The 18,334-nt window shown below is 36.0% G+C and overlaps 1 protein-coding gene and 1 long non-coding RNA gene across 3 annotated transcripts in view; one reads left to right on the forward strand and one right to left on the reverse strand.

Annotated features, from left to right (window-relative positions):
• Positions 1-18,334, forward strand: part of LOC138710906 (tetraspanin-7-like) — a 289,955-nt gene that overhangs the window by 206,374 nt on the left and 65,247 nt on the right. For both annotated transcript variants that reach the window (XM_069842100.1, XM_069842101.1), the window contains exon 4: positions 8,469-8,588. In XM_069842100.1, coding sequence (XP_069698201.1) covers positions 8,469-8,588 — 120 coding nt within the window. The remainder of the gene's footprint in view (positions 1-8,468; positions 8,589-18,334) is intronic.
• LOC138710907 (uncharacterized) overlaps positions 1-18,334 on the reverse strand; it is a 220,256-nt gene that overhangs the window by 173,356 nt on the left and 28,566 nt on the right. The gene's annotated exons all lie outside the window — the stretch shown is intronic.

The raw sequence follows: 18,334 nt of genomic DNA on the forward strand, positions 1-18,334 counted from the left end.
CTTGAACTGGAAATAGTCGACTTTTCGACCATTTTGCAGCTGCTTCCAAACCAAGATAATACGCGATCTTTGCAATACACAAGCTCGTGAATTTCTTTCTATACAAATGGCGGGTATTTGACTGTTCCGTTATTCATCCATAGTAAGCCAGTTGTGTAGACCAATTTACGGACAGAGTCGTTGTCTAGGGTTCGCCATAGGCTGAGATGAGATATGAGACAGAGAGATGAGATATGAGAGAGAGGAGAGATATGAGAGAGATGAGATATGAGAGAGATATGAGAAAGAGATGAGATATGGGAGAGATGAGATATGGGAGAGATATGAGAAAGAGATGAGATATGGGAGAGATGAGATATGAGAGAGAGATGAGATATGAGAGAGATGAGACATGAGATATGAGAGAGAGATGAGATGAGAGAGATGTGTGAGATGTATGAGATGTGAGAGATATGATATGAGATGAGATGAGAGACGAGATGAGATGAGATGAGATGAGATGAGATGAGATGAGATGAGATGAGATGAGATGAGATGAGATGAGATGAGATGAGATGAGATGAGATGAGATGAGATGAGATGAGATGAGATGAGATGAGATGAGCATACCATCGAAGCTCCTGGAGAAAACCCATGTGCTACTAGACCACTGATTTGCTCAACACAAGATATTCGGAATCTTATGAGCAAGATATTCGGGATCTTAAGAACAAGATATTCGGGATCTTACTTATGGAAAGAGACTTCGCGTACCAGAAATTTAAAAGAAATAGAAGTTACGATAATCTGCAGGCTTACAAGACCTTCAGAAATAGATATACTCAGTATAGTCCGGGTCAGTTTATTTCATACCTTAAGGGTGAAACCTAACCATTTCCCCCCCCCCCATTACTACATATGCTAGTGGATTATGGTGATTTTCTAGTTTGCAGGTTGAATTTTCTTTTGCCAACTTCGTTTCGAATTTCGATACTGACAAATACTACAAATGGTAGTGATTTTGTAACTGGTATGTTGGCGGCTGAGACAAAATATCGGTACTGGAGTTCCATGAAATTAAAATTGTACTAGATTTCTGAGCCGGTTACTGGAAGCTAATGAAATTGAACATACTAATAATTAATTAATATCAGTATTAATATTAATACCGGTACATAATAGTTATTTTATGTGTTGTGTTGTGATTATAATTCAAGACTATAGTCAGGTAAGTTTTCGGAGTTAGTACTAATAATTTCGTGTGGTCAAACAAAATACATTTTTAGGTTAGGTCTCGTGAGGCAATTGTTTAGTCAAACCAATGAATTTCGTATTGCCATACAAATACTTGACATGTTGATCCCTTTCCAGTATAGTTTGCCTACGAAAATACGTTAAAAATTATTGAATTATTTAGAATAACCTTCCAACTTAAAGTACGGTAAGTACATAAGTCATTTAGTACGTAGGATCGTGTGATATCTGGTAACAGTTGGCAACATTGACAAGACGGCAGTATTTGCTGTTTAGGAACTGTTCTTATGTGATCATCACTATACATATACTCAGGTACTCAAATATTATCATACACACAAACATCTAGATCTGGTTTCTGGAGAAATTTGAGGTCCATTGAAATAGAAAGTAACAAAAAGCATACAGACATCGTTAACACAATAGAGAGTTTTTGCACTCTACTGGTACACTAAACGGTTAACGCTTTGATGACATCACTGATAAAAGTGTTAATCAGAACCATTCACCTCACATTTTAATATCGGACCTGTTACCTCTAGTCGGATAACGTGGAAGTGAACGTAGTTTACCGTAGGCCTAATTCGGTGTTAAAACATGGCATTTCGTTTGAGATTTACCACTGTGCTGTACTTAGAGCAGCTCAAGATGGATAAATTATTGCGCCGAAGTACAAGAAGGCTTAGGAAAGGTTCAGTCTTGCGTCCTACGCCAAGCGAAAACGCTGCTTTGTTTAACTCGCCATAACTCGGAAACCAGTAAAGATTATGAGTAGCGACCACTTTCAAAAGTAATTTCCATTCTTTCTCAACACATCTCTCGCTTTGGCCCCCGGAATCTAAATTGAAAAATAAAAAAAGTTTGCCGCTTACGAACTTCTGAAGGTGTATTTAATTGAATTTACGGGTATGGGGCACTATGGCTCAGCACTTCGACCTATTACGATCTATTCAATGAAAAATCCCAGAACTGATCGGTATTCGAACCCGGGCCGCCTGCGTGACAGGACGGAAGTTTGACCACTCAGTCACCGTAGAGATGTTTTGAAGGTGTAAATGGCTATTATGAACATATCACATCGACATTACGACTTTTTTTCTCACTTAAAAAAATTCTTTTCGATTTTTTCTATGCTTTTCTTAGACATTGAGCTATAAATTCAAAAAAATTACAGCGCGATTGATTGACTGTCATTGGAACTACGACATGATAAATGTTTAACGGAGTAAGAATTATCGTATAATAGAGCCTTACGTTAAAGGAATACGTGCACCGATCTCTTACGATTCTTTCCGAAGTTTTACGAAAGTGAACATACATCACCAAATACCACGTCACTATTGACGTGAACATAGCGTTAGCCGTTAGCGAAAACGCTCTAATATATCGCCCGATAAGTTAAACAAACATTTCTCTTTCCATTCCACATTGTGAATTCAACCTGACTCTAAAGAGGAAACTATACATCATAATTGAGGGGTTTGCCGGAAAAAGGGCGTATACGTCAATATGGTGAATTGAGATACAGGCAATCTAAGATTTTAAAACGCACCTGAATAAAATGTTATACAGATAGTGAACAAAATTATACATTAAATTAAAAACCTTAGCGAGTATAAATGTTTTGTAGCATTTAGGCAATTTATATTATTAAATTTCCTTATATCTGTACCATATAAAACTTCGGTCTATACGCCTTTATCCATATAATGATTTGCTTAGGGGATTTAATGTAGATTTCAGATTTAAATTTCACACGGAATTGAAACAAAGATACATTTTATGACATTTATTATCTACTTCTAAAGTAATTTACATTATTTCAGATATACTGAGTAGACATTAAGTACGCAAAGCAAAATCTTTGAATATAACAGAAAAAGAAAATCTCCATTTTGTGTGAATATAAATAAATAAAATTTATTCTTTGTATAATCCTGATAACAATAAGCCCAAAAATCTGAATATTTTAACAAATCTCTTTATAGAACATAAAATATTTCCGTCTGAATCTACGAGTTTCATAAGTTTGTTTACTCTTAAACCAAGGACAATAATGAACATAAAAAGCAGTCAAAGGAAACAACTGGACTGACTAAATTGAACTCTATATATTTGCTTAGTCTCTACCAAGAGAAAACACACACAATACAGTATGCGGTAACGCGCAGCACTAGCTATACCTGTAGACTGACTGACTAAATCGCGCACGCACGCACGCACGCAGCCCTGTCCTGCAGGTATGTACAGTACAATCAAAACAAAATTTCGCCACTATAATTAGCGAATTATTCACTACATTTTAAACCGTTTTCCCGAAGAAGGGCGTAGAGGTCTATCCGCCTTTCTTCCGGCAAACCCCTCAATTATTATATAAGTATCGCGATTCGCGTGCGTGTGCGTCATATTCTTTGTTTTAATTTTAGCCTTCATATTCATAGAGGAAAAGTGTCTTCTTTTTCATAATATGGAGGTCAAAGAAGGTCAGAACGACAATATGAGGGGTTATGAGAAGTTGCTTTTCAAGTTAATTAACATCCCAGCACCTTCAGCGTTACTTGAAAGACTTTTTTCTAATTGCACAGAGTTACGCAATAAGAGACCAAGCGCCAAAAATCTGTTTCGAGATATTGGCCATTGAAATAAATCTGTTTTTATAAAGCATTTTATGCAAGAAGTATTATAACATTCATACTATTACAAAAATAGTACAAATAATATCAAAAAAGGCTAATCGATTTTTAATAAGAGACCAGCAGTTAAATTAATATTTCAAAGGAAAATAAATAAATTAATTTTATGCAATAAACGAATTTTTATACATCTTGATTACACAACTTTTAACACTATATCACTTTGGAAAACGTATTATATGTCTTTCACGTGTAAAATTTTATGTTACCTTGTTAACGTGTTTCGGCCAGAATAATTTCGAGGGGAAAATTGTTCCGGGGCCAGGCATCGAACCCGAGACCTTTGGTTAAACATACCAACGCTCTACCAACTGACCTACCCGGGAACTCTACCAGTCACCGATCCAATTTTTCCCTCTATATGTACAGACCTCAAAGTGGGCTGACAACCGTCAAGCAACCAACGTTGAGTGCACACTAACTCTGTGTGACTTAAATTGTGGTCTTCTGTTAACGAACAGTGACGTGTATTATGCAAATCAAGCTTTCAGGTATAACTCCCTGTAAAGTTTATTTGAATAATTTCGAGGGAAAAATTGTTCCGGGGCCAGGCATCGAACCCGGGACTTTTGGTTGTCAGCCCACTTTGAGGTCTGTGGATATAGAGGGAAAAATTGGATCGGTGTCTGGTAGAGTTCCCGGGTAGCTCAGTTGGTGGAGCGTTGGTACGTTAAACCAAAGGTCCCGGGTTCGATGCCTGGCCCCGGAACAATTTTTCCCTCGAAATTATTCAAATCAACTTTACAGGGAGTTATACCTGAAAGCTTGATTTGCATGTTTCGGGCTGCTATCTGCCATCATCAGAACTGGTTGTTGCTGGTCTTGGCGCCTTTTGTTTGGAGGTGTGTTTGTGTAGTGTAATTTTTGCTTATAAATAGCAGCAAAATTCAGATGTCGCATTCTTGATTTTTTTCCCCCCCGAGTTAAATTAGTCTGCTATCAACAGATTTGTGCATATATATATATATATATATATATATATATATATATATATATATATATATATATATTTTCCAAATTGTCAGTTGATTTATTATTGCGTAACTCCGTCCAATTGGTCCTTTGTTTATAACAGCGGTTCCCAAACTTTTTGAAGACATGACCCACTTTTGGGCGAGACTTTCTTCTGCGAACTTCCCTCCCTACCGTACCGGTACTTAACGCTATTCAAAAATACGAATCCTTGTAAAGTCGGAAGTAAAACCATTGGATACCACCGAAATAACGATAAAAATAAAAATGTATTGTGTAATAATGACACGAAATACAGTATTAAGTAAACATCATTAGTCCTCGAACTATTATCATCGTGGCGCTGCGGGAATAGTTCAATATAAAGTGGTAAATTCCATCAAAGGAAGAGCGTTATAATATACTTTGAGCAAAATTTGTGAAAATATGAGCTCGTTATATGAAAATCTTCTTTATCACACGGAAGTACGACGGCTTTAATAGAATAAAGTCTGGTTCACAATAAACCGAGAACGAGAACCAGAATAAAACGAGAAGCAGACGACGTGAATATGAAAATTTTTTATTCACAATAAACCGAGAACGTAGGTGACTATGCATATCGATATGCATGTCAATAACGATATGCAAAGTCGATATTACGCATTCTGATGTTATTTGTGTATAATTGACCAATTGCGTTCTCTCATGAGTACAAGAGACAGCCAACATAAACACAGGTTAACCAACTTCGAAATTTCAACTGAAACATTTCATTAGGTGTGGTACTATAAATATGCCCATGCATCTTTATTATCACAACCTATTTTAAGTCTACCATAACGTAAAATAATTAGAGAAGAAACATTTGTAATAAAACAAAAATGAACACAACAGTAGTTATTGACTTGAAGCATGAATATGTAGTGTGTAATACAACCAATGCAGTAATAAAATATGATTCACTTACGATCGGTGTTCAAAGATGCAGCTATTGAAAGCCATGTATTCTCCTTCATTTTCTCATCGTTATACGAGGCGCGCCGCTTATCGTAAACGTGAGGATTTTCCTCGACACTCAATATTAGAATCTCATCAAATAAAACTTGCCCCATGATGCACAGCACAGAACAAAATAATGCATAGGTTATGTCACGGTCTTCTTGCTACAAAATATACGACGACAAAATAGCTTTTAGATGGCAATAGAATGAAGCTAGTGGGCTGTGATCGGAAACGTGAACGCCAAAGTTGAAACTTGGTCAACTCTCTGTTTTCGATCCCGGGCTCCGGCAAGTATTTCGTTAATTGTGAATGCTCACATTGAAATGTACACATTTTAATACTTTTACCGTTTTCGTTTTCGTTCTGATTCTCGTTTCCGGTTTATTGTGAACCAGCTTTAACGCGTTGAAAAGAGTTTTCTAGTTAAAAGAAGAACATTTAATGTGCTGGTATGTGCAACGCGAGAAACTGGAATATGCAAACCTCTTTTCCAATTCTCTTTCGTTTCCTAGATTGGCTCTCCTTTTTTATGTTTTCGAACATTTAAATACTTCGAATAGTAATTTGCAAGTTCAAGATAATATAATAAGAGCCAGAGATAAAATGAACGGATTTATAAACAAACTTCACTTCTGGTCAATATCACTCGACAAAAAGAAAATTGATTCATTCCAGAGTATTAAAGAATTTATGGAAGATTTAGCTACGTATGATAGAGAAATATTGAGTTTGCTTTTACCGACAAGTAATTAAGCTTCCACAATTTTAAACAACAGCTTTTTGTGTACTGTCATTTCCCATAACTATGGTCCTGGAACACAACTATGGTCCATTCAAATTTTGTACTCCATAACGTAGTACCTCGTTTATCTATATTTTTGCTGTACTGTAGTTTGAAGTCAAGTCACTGCAGCTATCTACGAACGGTCTGTGTTACTTCTACAATATTCTTTGAACAGTTGTATCGTGGACCATAGTTGTGTTCCAGGACCATAGTTATTGGAAATGACGGTGTTTTCCGAAAAAAAAAACTCAAAATAATTACGACAGTGACGGATGGAGAGTGAATCCGTTTTTAGACAGTTTCGTACAAATGGCTGAAATTCCAGAAAATATGAAGGAAAAACTAATTGAAATAGCCTAAGTCCCTACTGTTGGAATGTTTCGAAGAGTGTAGACCAGTTCTGGATCAAAAGAATGCAACAATATCTCGAGCTTGCAAAAGTGCGTACTTCTTATATTTTTAATAATATTTGCAACCTCGTATTTATGCAAAATACATTTTTTGTCTATGATCATGATCAAAACAAAAGCGAGAAATTGCCTTGAACTTGGAAATTATGAATGTGTATGGAATAAGGAGTCCGGATTTGAGAAGCTTTCTGAAAAACAGACACACTTATTACATTAATTAGATTTATAACTGCTGTAGAATTGTTTTATCCTTATGTTCAACATTGTTTATGTTTCTAAATAAATGTATGTTAATAAAACTTTTTTGTATTACTTTGAAAATCATCTCACGAATCCCCTCAGCTACTTATACGACCCCAACTTCGGGAAGCACTGGTCTATAATAACGCAAGAAACAGTATCAGCTTCGAACGTTCCAAGAAAGTACTTCAAATATACAGGGTGATCCGTTTGGGTAGGAATAAAATTAAAAAAAACCGTAAAAGATTTACTACTGAACTTTATTTGTCGAAACTGTGCATACAACACTGAAAGATGGGAGATTCCTCATTGCGCACCGTGCACAACTCATAACGGTGAATCAATTCAACCCATGTCCGTTCTAATATTAAGAGGAGTGATTTCTTGAAAAGCTTGAGTAATTTTTACTCTTAGATCACCAATATTCCTGGGTTTCTGCGAAAAGACAATGTCTTTAACAATACCCCACAAGAAGAATTCAGGAGGGGTTAGATCTGGGGAGTTTGGGGACAAAGCCAAGAGATAGCTGCTTCTCGTATTGGGTTTCGCCTGCGATCTCACGCATGTTTTTTTTTTTAAACACAGAACTTGTTTGTACAAATGTTCCATATCACAACATTATGGAATCGTATTTAGGTACATTACGCACACCATACTCACGTCGAAATTCCCTTTGAACTCTTTTAACACTCTCAAATGTAGCATACCAAACAACACATTATGCCCGCTGTTGATTTGTAATAACAATTTTAATCATCTACGATTTTCATTTGTTCTTTCAGATGATGCATTGTTGATTGTGATATAAGGAAATTCCCATCTTTTAATCATAATATAACCAGCAAAAAATTTTTCCTACTAGCTTTATAATAATAAATTAATATTATCCATACCCAAACGGAGCAGATTGCATATTATACCCACTTAAGAATGAAGATTATTCGAGTAATAAATATCAGTGATTAAGCGTGTTTGTGAGTAACAATTACAGTGTAAACATTTAAAGTAACAACATTTTTTCAGTGAAAATTAAAATAATGACAAAGTGTTACCCAGTGGTATTATCAGTGGTGGAAGTAAAACTAGCTACATTTAAAAATAAGTATTTAAATGTTGTGTTCACTGAACCAAATATTATTTTTCCCGTTTCAGTTGCACTGCTGCGGAAATGACAGTTACAATGACTGGTACTCGACGCCCTACAAGCAGATCCCTCCGTCGTGCTGCATAGAGCCCGGCTGTGTTCCCAGTCCTGGCAACATCTACGAACAGGTACAATCTATTACATTAATGTCGTCACGTTTTGAAGTTGTGTTTACATTCAGTACCGCACTTCATCTCCCTCCCACTGAAGTATGTACAAGGACATCATTTTATTTTTACTAACATTTTTAATATTAACTTGCCTATACCTCTGGATTAACGTCGTTTGCTACCCCGTTCCACGACTGGAGTTCGATGATACTGGCGTAATATATTAACAAATCACTTTACTAGGTATAGGAGGGAAGAAAAGTAGTTCATCCCTTTACGTAAACTAGGAAATATTGCGCTTTTGAGTTTGATTCATTTTCATTAGGTTTTTGTTTAATGAAAATACAGTACAGTATTAACAATGCGTGTTTTTACTCACGAACTGAGTTATCCATGCGAACGTATTCATTATGCAGTGTATATTATACTGTCTACAGCACATTAGCATACAATATAGAGAATGAACTTAAATTGAAAAATAATCATAATGTGGATATTTAAACATATTTTTGAAAATGGTGGCCGTTCATTTCGATACAGGCTTCAGTTCTAACGTGCATATTATCGCACTAGAGACTATTGTACCTAATTGAAATTACTAGTTTCGTTCTTCGTACTAGTAACTCATGTTGAAATAATTCCGTACCTACTCTATAAAAGGGTACCTTAGGTACTGTAAATTCAATCTTCACTTCTGCCCGATCCGAAAAGATAAAATTACTCAGACATACTATCTACTGATCGTCCAAGTGATGATGTCGTAGGTCGTAAAAAGGGAAGAAATCACGTGACAGTTAATTACTTAACAAGGACCTTTTATTTATTTTAAACAGTTGTATAATTTTACGTAGACGTCCAATTCCTAACAGAAATTAATGTTCTGAGAAAGGAGCTAAGAGAGCCCAGCCACTAGCTGGCGAATAAAAGCTGGTGGGGGAAACCGGGATACGACGTAGGCAAATGGACGACAGTACCTGTGCGAAAATATGATTCAATATTGAAAGCTCTTTCGTCACTGGAAAACGCGAACATATTTCTGGAACGTACTGTTTAAAATGACAGTAAGGCTACTATGACTGTATAGGCAGTCTTGGATCTATGTGGCGAACGGTTGAACTTCATTAGTAGAAGGGGTGGGAGTGAAGCACATTCAAAAACTCAGGTACAATAAAAATTGAAGTAAAAATAAAATGATGTCCCTGTATAAAAGACACACCGATAGTCATTCCTATGAAAAATTTACTTCCTACTAAACTCAAAGAAATTCTAGTACAGACTCTTGAAATGCTTCACTTTGACTACTGTGACATTTTATATAGCGACCTAAGTGCTGAACTTTCTCACAAACTTCAACGTGTACATAATGTCTGCGTCCGATTTATTTTCAATATCCGCTGGCAAGATCATATATCGGAATATTTTCTACGACTCTCCTGGCTCCGCTTGCAAGATAGACGTTTAATACATTCTCTTTGCCTGCTATTTCGAATTATACATTATTCCACACCCAACTACCTTGCCACTCGGTTTACTCTCCTAGTTTCACATCATAATCGTAATACACGTTCACAGCACAATCTGTTGCTATCAATACCACGTCAGCAGACATCTCTATACTCAAGTTCTTTCTCATGGAATTCGCTGTCGCTGGAAATCAGGGGTAGTCTTAGTCCTCAGTTGTTTGAAATTAGATTATTTAGAAATATTTTAAATGCACAGAATTAGTTTTTTGAAGGTATATATTTTATTATTATTATTATTTTAAATATAGTCATTACTTTACTTTTTTCCATTAACACTAATATCTAGGTAATAGTCATTGTTTCAATCTAACCCATACTGATTATATTAATTGTACTATTCCTTTAGTTGTGTGATTAAGTTCATATGCATTATTTTTTTTTTAGTTAATATTGTATACCGGAATGGATTTTCCTGTTTGTGATTATATTTTTATGTATTCAATTTTTACTATTATTATTTTTATTATTATTATTACTATTATTATTATTATTATTATTATTATTATTATTATTATTATTATTAGCACAGGCATGCCGCTGAACGTATGAAATGTTGGCATACATCACAAACGAGTTCTATTTTGTGATGACGCGACGGCGCAGCTGCTATTCTAGTATGAACACCACTGAAAACTGGAATACACAATACAGACGAATTAAGCCGCATGTATACGGTAGAGATGGGGGTAGAAGACGTAATTTCGTTGTGAGTACGAGTAAAGAACGAGACGGCATTAATGGAATCAGTGTATGTCTGTGAGTGAGTGATTTAGCGTCAGTATGTGAGTGAGTGAATGAATGGATCAGTGAGTCAACGTAGGGATGCCTTTACCTCATCTATTACAGCATATAAAATATGCCTACCAATGCATCCTTCACTCCTTTTTGTCTACCTGAACTTCTCTTCACTCTAAGGTCTAAGCATTCTACATTTCGCAGTTGTGACAAATCTAAGTATTTTCATCTTTGACAAATGCGAGACCATTTCCATTCTTCATCTTATTATCTCGTCTCCCAACTCTCGAAATTGACAAAGCCGTCCCACACACTGATTTAGCATATCGTCGGCTTACTTGCAAAACCTCGCAAGTCCAATTTTTTCCGAATATGTAAATATGTGTATATTTTCAAAATGCGTCTGCTGATAACAACTCGTAAGTCTGCAAATGTTTCTACAAGGTGTTTCAAAAGCGATTGTCAATAATTTACAGATGAAAACTACAAATTGAAATACGGAAAAAAAGCTCCAATTAACATTGGTCCGCAAATTAACTGTTCATGCACTTAGGCAGAGGAGGCCTGTACCGTGGCCTCCTAGGTCACCGGATTTAATTCCGATTAGATTTCTTTGTTTGGGATCATGTAATAAAAATAGCAAATAAGGAATAATCCAGGGCTACCCGCGTGAAGAGCACAACGTTGCGTTCACATGCATGGACAGCATTTCGAACACCTGATCTAGGTAGAATTCAGTTAGGGATGTCTGCACGTCTGCTCTTAGTCAGCGAGGAATCTCAACAGAAAATGTGCATTATCTCGACAACGTTTAATTTGCGGACCAATTTGTATTGGAGCTTTTTGCTTGGATTAATATTGGTACTATTCATCTGTAAATTATTGACCATCCATTTTGAAACTCCCTGGATATTTTATAAATAACAAATGCTAACAGTTGTTATGCAGGGGTATAAAAGTAAAAGAAATTATGTGCTCTCTTATACACTTTCCTCAAATGCAGTTAAGATATTACGATATGACATTTCCTCATTGCAATAGCAATCTTCCTCAATGTATTTATTTCGTTTTGTTCTATTCTTCCTCCTGAATTGTCAGTATTAACCCTTTTCTCTGCTGCATATTAGACACCACTTTTACATTGCATTCTCTTCTTCAGTATCTATTTTTATTGAGCTATGATTTTAACATCCTGATATTCTTGTGTTCCGATATAACTTGTTAATTTACGACATCTTTAATAATCCACTATTCCTTGTCGTCATCTGTAAGCTATTCTACCATTCCAATTCGAAGTTATAACTTTCACTGTACAGGTTCTTCCCTGCGAGAAGGCTTTTGTTTTCAGTGTATACGCGTTTCATTGAATTATATGCCACATAAAATTTAGAGCGTAATTATTTTAAACGATATTTTGAATTTCCAATTATAACTGCATCGGTGCCATACCAATTTAATTTTATTTCTATGCTTCGACTACATATTCTACATTCCAATAACTCTGTCATAACAGCCACAGCGGCTTAGTGCTAGGCGCTCTGAAATTCCGGTCGATCCACACTAAATTTATAACTTGTGTTGGACAAGTCCGTTTTCCCGGCAATACAGCGGTTTTTCACCGGATACTCTAATTCACCTTTGACATCCCAACGATTCTTTATCATAATTCATTACGAGTGCAATGTGCAATGCAGACCCAATACGTATGGTGCACTCTGGATAGTCTCTGAGGGCCATATTCATAGACATTCTTAGCGCTGGCTTCCGGTGGATGATCAGCGAACTAACGTTTATCGTATTCATAAACCAGTGTTAGCGATATGATGTGATGTGATATGATATGATATATGATATGATATTATGATATGATATGATAGGCCTATGATATGATATGATATATGTATATATTTATTCACACTGCAAATGAGTATATACCCGGTGGCAGTGATAACTAATTACACTCAATAATGTCAATTAATAATAAACACAACTAATTAAAAACAATTAATAATAATGATAAATAATAATAATAATAATAATAATAATAATAATAACAATGAGCATCCTAAATTAAATGAAGCATGATCACTTAAAATAACATTTAAAGTAAATCTAATTTGTATCTTAACCCTAAGTTCGAACTAAGACCCACGAGTGTCACAGGCTTATAACTGCACAAGTACCTTTCGGCACTACACTTATTTCGCTGTCAACTCACTCACTGAACTGATTCTATCCTGATTTCACTAACACTTCAAAACCATTTCACTGTTCAAATACTTTGCACAGCCAGTTCACTGACATAAACACACTTCACTTACACAATAGACTTCACTGACACTACACACTTCACCGACACAACACAGTTCCTCACTGATAGAACACTTCAAATAACAGTATATCAATTACACCCTTTAAATAGTGTGTATAATATACTACCGTCTATTAGTAAAGTCCTTAAGCCTATTTTTAAATACATTTTTAGTTATTGGTAAAGCCTTTAGTAAGTCTGCAGGTAAAGCATTCCAGATATGGTATGATATGATATGATATATCATATGATATGGTATATGATATGAATCCTGTACAAGTAATCAGTCGATAGCCGGGGCTAGTTTAGCACGCTCGTAGCGCGGAATAGTGAAATGTCTATGCATAGCACCCCGTATTCATAGACATTCTTAGCGCGTGCTTCCGGTGGATGAGCAGTGAACTAAAGTTTTTCGTATTCATAAACCAGTGTTAGCGATATGATATGATATGATATGATATGATATGATATGATATGATATGATATGATATGATATGATATGATATGATATGATATGATATGATATGATATGATATGATATATGATATGATATATGATATGATATGATATGATATGATATGATATGATATGATATGATATGATATGATATGATATGATATGATATGATATGATATGATATGATATGATATGAATCGAATCCTGTACAAGTAACCAGTCGATAGCCGGGGCTAATTTAGCACGCTCGTAGCGCGGGCTAGCGAAATGTCTATGAATAGCACCCTAACGAACTAAGTAGTCTACGCCTCTCGGCATTAGCGAAATCTATGAGCGACAGTCATAGAATCGGGACGACTATCGGGAAGATAAGGGCTCTGTCGTGCTGCACAAATAAATTCTTTCCTTTCTGTTACTATAATAACTACTATAATGTTAAACATGGTCGGTTTTAAGGAATTGCTTTGTCTCCTCCTATTTATACACGTTTATTATCAGACAAATTTCTGTGAACTTTTATTCTTTTCACGTTTTCTGTATATACAGAGTGTTTCAAAAGTGACGGTCAATAATTTACAGATGAAAAGTACAAACTAACAGAAGCGGAAAAAAAAAACACTCCAATACACATTGGGCTGTAAATTAACAGTTGTCGGGATATGCACATTTTCTGTTGAGATTCCTCGCTGACCAAGAGCAGACGTGCAGTCATTCCTAACTGAATTCTACCTAGAGCAAGTGTTCAAAATGCTGTCCATGCATCTGAACGCAACGTTATGCTCTTCTCTGTAGTGAGTGAGAATCCTCTCGGGCTGTCCTGGATCATTCCTTATTTGTCGAAATCGCAATTCCTGAAGTATGTTGACCTCAGAATTGTAAACCAGGCTTTTTACACTCAAACACAGATCAGATTTAAATCCGGTGACCTAGGAGGCCATGGTATAGGACCTAATCTGCCTAAGTAAATATCGCGTGAACGGTTAATTTGAGAGTCAATGTTTACAGATCGGGTTTAAATCTGGTGACCTAGGAGGACCTATTCTACCTAAGTAAATATCTCGTGAACGGTTAATTTGAGTCTCAATGTTTACAGATCGGGTTTAAATCTGGTGACCTAGGAGGCCATGGTATACGACCTCTTCTTCCTAAGTAAATATCGCGTGAACGGTTAATTTGCGAGTCATTGTTTACAGATCGAGTTTAAATCTGGTGACCTAGAAGGCCATGGTATAGGATCTCTTCTGCCTAAGTAAATATCGCGTGAACGGTTAATTTGCGAGTCATTGTTTACAGGTCGGGTTTAAATCTGGTGACCTATAAGGCCATGTTATAGGACCTCTTCTGCCTAAATAAATATCGCGTGAACGGTTAATTTGCGAGCCGATGTTTACAGATCGGGTTTAAATCCGGTGACCTAGGAGACCACGGTATAGTACCTCTTCTGCCTAAGTAAATATCGCGTGAACGGTTAATTTGCGAGTCATTGCTTACAGATCGGGTTTAAATCTGGTGACCTAGAATGCCATGGTATAGGACCTCTTCTGGCTAAGCAAATATCGCGTGAACGGTTAATTTGCGAGTCATTGCTTACAGATCGGGTTTAAATCTGGTGACCTAGAATGCCATGGTATAGGACCTCTTCTGGCTAAGCAAATATCGCGTGAACGGTTAATTTGCGAGTCAATGTTTATTGAAGCTTCTTCTTTCAATTTGTACTTTTCATCTGTAAATTACTGACCATCACCGTTGAAACACTCTGTAACACGATTAATTAAAACCTAACCATCATATTTTGTCAAACTTGATTATAAATTTTTCAAGTAAGTATTTCTTACATGATTATATCCGCTTTGGTAGCTCAGTTGGTACAGCGCTGCCTTTCGATGACCGCAGATCCAAGGCCAAGTTGCAATTGTTGTGGACAAAGCCAAGGTTGTGGGGGTTCGTCTCGGGTTTCTCTTGCTTTTCCTCGCCATTCCACCAGTAATCTCTACAATTCCCCTCTCATCATGTCCGTCTCGGAAAATAGGCCCCACTTGTGTTTGGATGAGTCGTTTCCTCTATGGTGGGTGTTCCTCGCGGTTTGTCTTACAACTGGTAGATGACAGCGATTGTGAATTCTAGATGACTCATAGTTCTGCATCAGAGGCACTGGAGCCCTCCAGGTTCTTGCGTGCCATAAGACTCGGACATGACGACTCATAAAGATCTGCGAGGTGGGGCTAAGTGTTTGGGGATGATTCATGTTCCTCTCAATAAGCCATAAGCACCTCTGTATCTCTACGTGATCAGCTACTTAAACTTAACACAGGTAAGAGGAAATGTACAGTAATTTCCCTAATTAATCATAAATGGGATGTCAATCTTGTGAGCAAACTTGGACTGTTTATTTGACTTTTAGATTGTTTAAAAAAGACAATAGATCTAATGTTCTGCGTTAACATTTCAATACAGAGACGCATTATTATTGTTTTATATACATCGCATCACACTCAACGTAATTGCACTGATTTCCATAGAAACGAGTAATAAATTATTGGCCTACCTTGAATTATTCTCCCCTTATCCAGTGTGGGAGTCAGAAGAGAAAAAGATTTATTCCTATTTAAATGCGAGCTAGACCATTAGTTAGAAAGCACACACATGTACCTGCTTTAAAACTCCATTTAAAAGCATCAGAGGATATTACCACGAGAATGATCTATGTAGAATGGTATGGCGGTCTCCTTTGAATTACAAAATGAAACGTGGATAAAAAAGTAAATAGAACAACGTAATTGTGCGCATACGTACAACGTTCCGTTCTGGATGTAATAAGTGCTTAAGCTTGAGTGAAAGTACTGGTTTCTTGGAGAATTTATGCACGGGTATCGTGAACGGAATATGAGCCCATACGTAAATGGGCAGGGCATCTATGGAATAATAAAGAAATCGTTAGGTAAGATGTAATAAAAGAGACCCAACTGAAGTCCAAGACGACTTCAGCAATACGCAAAGCATTTCGATTCCGAAACTTAACTATATTAACTAAATAACTAACTAAACAAACTAATTAAATAAATAACCGATAGATAACTAAATAGATAACCGGTAGATAACTGACTAGAGAAATAGATAATAGTGAAATAGATAAATCGATAGAAATAGACAGTCAGACAGATAGACAGAGACAGACAGATAAGATAGATAGATTAGGTAGATAAGGTAGATAGATGGATAGAGATTAAGATGAGGATAAGATAAAGATAATATAAGGATAAGAATAAGATAAGGATAAGAATAAGATAAGAATAAGATAAGGATTAGATAAGTATAAGATGAGATAAGGATAAGATAAGATAAAACGAGATAAGGATAAGATAAGGACAAGAACAAGATAAGGATTAGATAAGTATAAGATGGGATAAGGATAAGATAACATAAGAATAAGATAAGGATAAGATAAGTATAAGATGAGATAAGGATAAGATAAGATAAGGATACAAACAAGATAAGGATTAGATAAGTATAAGATGAGATTAGGATAAGATAAGATGAGATAAGGATAAGATAAGATAAGACGAGATAAGGTTAAGATAAGATAAGATAAGGATAAGAACAAGATAAGATAAGGATAAGAACAAGATAAGAGTTAGATAAGTATAAGATGAGATAAGGATAAGATAACATAAGGATAGACAAGGTAGGGATAAGATAAGATGAGGTAGGGATAAGATAAGGATAAGAATAAAATAAGGATAGGAATAAGATAAGAATAGAAATAAGATAAAGATAAGATAAGTAAAAGATGAGATAAGGTAGGGATAAGATAAGATAAAGATAAGATAAGTTTAGGATAAGATAAGGATAAGATAAGAATAAGATAAGATTAGGATAAGGTAAGATTTAGATTAGATTACATTATATTAGACAAGATTACATTACATTAGATGAATTAGATAGACAAGACCAGACAGACAGACAGAGGCAGGCAAATAAGGAAATAAACAAATAACAGCACAGCTTACTAAAGTCTGTGTGATGAATCTTGTCTCACTGTGAAAAGAGAGAGAAAGGAGATATGTCTTACCTCGTCTGTGTTGTTATTGCGATGGGGGGAGTGAAGCGATGCCAGTGGCGGAAGGGACTAGTTGATACGTTCTGTAGCGCAAAATAAAGTAACAAAATATCTCTCTTCGTACTGTATAGTTCCGTCACTGAGCTTGTCTTTCAACAAACTGAGTTCCGGTAGCCTGTACAATAACAAGATTTTGAAAGGAATTCTGAAAATTTACAACCCTCCTATAATCTCGACCCTCATTTGAAGGGACTTGGTTTTATTGCTACTGAGACAAGATAAACCTTACCAGGTATAGCAGAGTTGTCAAGCAGAAAATAAAAAAAATCTTTATGGTCAGAAATTGTCCTTACGGAACAAAACAAACTACATAAATACAACACTATTTCATTTACACATAGTTAATTTGTGTTGTTTTTCAAATTTGTTCATTCTATGACGTTTTATTAACTGCGATGGCTACCCAGCATACGAGTGAAATGAAGGTGATAATACCAACGAAATGAGTCCAAGATCCAGCGTCGAAAGTTATCCAGCTTTTGCTCTTAATGGGATGGGGGAAATACCCGAAAAATAAAAGAAAAATCTCAGCCAGATAACTTGTCACGACTAGGATTTGAACCCGGGTCCGCTCGTTTCATGATCAGACATGCTAACCGTTATTCTGCAGCGCCAATTCTAT

The sequence above is a fragment of the Periplaneta americana genome, chromosome 12 (genome assembly GCF_040183065.1).
Source record: "Periplaneta americana isolate PAMFEO1 chromosome 12, P.americana_PAMFEO1_priV1, whole genome shotgun sequence".
NCBI classification, from domain to species: domain Eukaryota; kingdom Metazoa; phylum Arthropoda; class Insecta; order Blattodea; family Blattidae; genus Periplaneta; species Periplaneta americana.